The sequence below is a fragment of the Kogia breviceps genome, chromosome 3 (genome assembly GCF_026419965.1).
Source record: "Kogia breviceps isolate mKogBre1 chromosome 3, mKogBre1 haplotype 1, whole genome shotgun sequence".
In the NCBI taxonomy this organism is placed as follows: Eukaryota; Metazoa; Chordata; class Mammalia; order Artiodactyla; family Physeteridae; genus Kogia; species Kogia breviceps.
Window position 1 is genome coordinate 41960540 of NC_081312.1, and position 3169 is coordinate 41963708.

A 3169-nucleotide genomic window follows, 5' to 3' on the forward strand; every position below is an offset into this window, starting at 1 on the left:
CAGGTCATGCTGATGCTGCTGGTCCAGGGTCCACACTTTGCAGACCACTGCTTTAGAGAACCTAAGGGTTTATCACACTTTCCCTCATTAGAGGCCATGCCCAGAAACTTGAGATGCAGCTTCCCTGGGCAGGCAGGCCCTTCCTGTTCCTGTATCTTCCCGCCAGATACCTGGAGCTGCATCTGTGGCGACTGCTTGGCTGGCAGCACCTTAAACTCAAAACATACCACATTCCAGAGAACTGATGAAGGCTGCCAGCAGGGCAAGGAACCAGTGACTCTCCCCTCTTCCCTGACACGTGTGAGAGAGTAATGGTCCTGGGGACCAAGTCCTTGAAAACAAGGTGACATCCTGCCTCCAGGATCCATATCCTAGCTCCTCAAAGCACCTGTATCAGAATCACCTTTGGGGTTTAGATTCATGGGCCCATCCTCAGTACTCCGGGGAGCCAGCCAGCCAATGTGCATTTTAATAAGCTTACTACATCAGTGGTTCTCAAAGTGTGGTCCTTGGACCAGCAACATCATCACCACCCAGCAACTTGTTAGAAATGCAAATTCTCGGACAAGACCCCAGATCTACTGAATCTGAACATCTGGGGTTGGGCCCAGTCAACTGTGTTTTAATAAGCTCTAGGTGATTCTGTTGCATGCTCAAGTTTGAGAACACCTGGTTTACGTTTTCCTGCTCCCTCAGTTTTAAGATCTCCGAATTTAGATTGTTTTCCACTTCAGGTTCTAGATTCCTTTCCTACCTGTAGATGCCAGAAACACCCACGGGAAGCAAAGCAACCCCCCCTCGCCCCCCGCCTCTCTGTAGGACATGTGAATCCAACAAGAGAGCTTGAGAGTGAATCCTTGTTGAATTTGGCCATATCTGTGAGGACCAGTCCCTCTTTATCTGATCTGGTTGGGCAGTGGTCCCTGAGGAGGTCGACCTGGCACTCTCTGAAGCCCACCTCCCTGGCCGCATAATCTCGGGGAGAGGTGACGCCCTGGACCGGCTTTTCTGAGGGTAATCGGCCGGGTCGCGCCCCGCGCTCCCGCGTAAACACGCGGTTCCCTTGTCAACGCCTGGAACGCACGTCAAAAGCTCCGCGGGTCGCGGGCGACGGTCAACCCTCCGGCTGAGCGCAACTCCCGGCAGAGGCCCCTGACCCCGGCCCCGAGCCACCTCGGGCTTGCGGCCGCCTCCCCCGGTGCGGGATGAGCAGACCCGCGGCCGCCGCGGGGCCCCATGGAGAAGCAGCCGCCGCCGCTGGTGCGCCCAACAGTGAGCACAGCCTTGTCGGGCAGCCCACACCCCGGCGCCCCCTCCGCGGCCGGCACGTGTGGCCGGACTTCCTCTGCGGCGACGGCGGCGGCCGTGCTCTCCTTCAGCACCGCGTCGGCCGCGGCGCTGGGGAACAAGAGCGGCGGGATCGGGGGCGACAACAATGGCGCCTCGGCTGGCGGCGGCCTCTGCGGGCACGGCGCGGCGGGGAGGCCACCGCGCGGCCCCGCGGCGGCGCCGCTGCTATCTCAGGGGGCGACGGGGGCGGCCCAGGTGCTCGTCCTCCTGCTCATCTTCCTGCTGTCTAGCCTGGGCAACTGCGCGGTGATAGGGGTGATCGTGAAGCACCGGCAGCTCCGCACCCTCACCAACGCTTTCATCCTGTCCCTGTCTCTGTCGGATCTGCTCACGGCGCTGCTCTGCCTGCCAGCCGCCTTCCTGGACCTCTTCACGCCGCCCGAGGGCCCGGAGCTGCTTTTGTGCCGCCAGCCATTTCTTCAGCTCTTGCTTCGGCATCGTGTCCACGCTCAGCGTAGCCCTCATCTCGCTGGACCGCTACTGCGCCATCGTGCGGCCGCCGCGGGAGAAGATCGGGCGCCTGCGCGCCGCTGCAGCTGCTGGCCGGCTCCTGGCTGGCGGCGCTGGGCTTCTCCTTGCCCTGGGAGCTGCTCCGTGCTACCTGGGAGTCCCCGGCGGCGAAGAGCTTCCACGGCTACCTGTATCGGACGTCCCCGGACCCCGCGCAAGTGGGCGCGGCTACATTGTGGGGTTGGTGGTGGCCTGCTACCTGCTGCCCTTCCTGCTCATGTGCTTCTACCACTACCACGTCTGCAGTACCGTGCGCCAGTCGGACTTGCGCGTGCGACCCCTGACCACTTAGGCGCGCGTGCTGCGCTTCTTCAGCGACGTGCGCACGGCCACCACGGTGCTCATCATGATTGTCTTCGTCATCTGCTGCTGGGGGCCCTACTGCTTCCTGGTGCTGCTGACCGCGACCCGGCAGGCCCAAGCCACGCAGGCTCCCTCGCTCCTCAACGTGGTGGTCGTCTGGCTGACCTGGGGCCAATGGGGCCATCAACCCTGTCATTTATGCCATTCGCAACCCAAACATTTCGATGCTCCTAGGGCGCAACCGGGAAGAGGGCTACCGGACTAGGAACGTGGACGTTTTCCTGCCCAACCAGGGCCCGGCTCTGCCGGCTAGAAGCCGCGATCCCCTTCGAAACCTCTATAGCAACCGCCTGGGGGCCTGCAGCAGGATGTCCTCTTCCAACCCGACCAGCGTGGTGGGAGGGGACGTGGCCATGTGGGCTCGCAAAAATCCAGTTGTGCTTTTCTGCCCGGAGGGGCCACCAGATCCTGCGACAGCAGCAGCTAAACAGCCTAAATCCGAAGCCGGGGATACCAGCCTCCAAGAAGGATTGGGATGCACAGCTTGTGAAGACAAATTTTCGGCCGCTTCGATGAACAATACAGGATTCTGGGGAGAATCGTGTGTTTCATAAAGCCAAACATTTACAAAAGAGACAGAGGGGGAGGCTTACCACTTCCCCCAAACAACATACAAAACAGTGTCCTTTCCTTCAGAAGTGCTGAAAGGAATGTAAAGTGCAAAAATTAAAACGATGTTTAACCGCACAACCAAGCATTGTGAACTGTAAGTGCCAAAAATGACAAAAATAAAATTCACAATTACTGAAAAGCTCATATTACAGGAATCACACTGTGAAGCAAACAAAAAAATTCATTGAATGGAACTGGTTCATATAGACTGAAACATAGACTTTCAGGAAAGAAAGAAGACCTTAAGAATTGTTCGAAGGCCCCTCTAAATCACCAGCATTCAGCAGAACTTCAGATTTCTAGAACTTGCACCTCTGACACATGCCTTGGGTGC

At 58.5% G+C, this 3169-nt stretch overlaps 1 protein-coding gene across 1 annotated transcript; it reads left to right on the forward strand.

The window, feature by feature from the left end:
• The first annotated feature begins 1236 nt into the window (after window positions 1-1236).
• Window positions 1237-2934, forward strand: GPR135 (G protein-coupled receptor 135). The gene is given in 5 exon segments (XM_059059665.2): window positions 1237-1739; window positions 1741-1879; window positions 1881-2028; window positions 2031-2332; window positions 2334-2934. Coding segments are annotated over 5 exon segments (1536 nt in total). The 3' UTR covers window positions 2778-2934.
• Window positions 2935-3169: the final 235 nt, after the last annotated feature.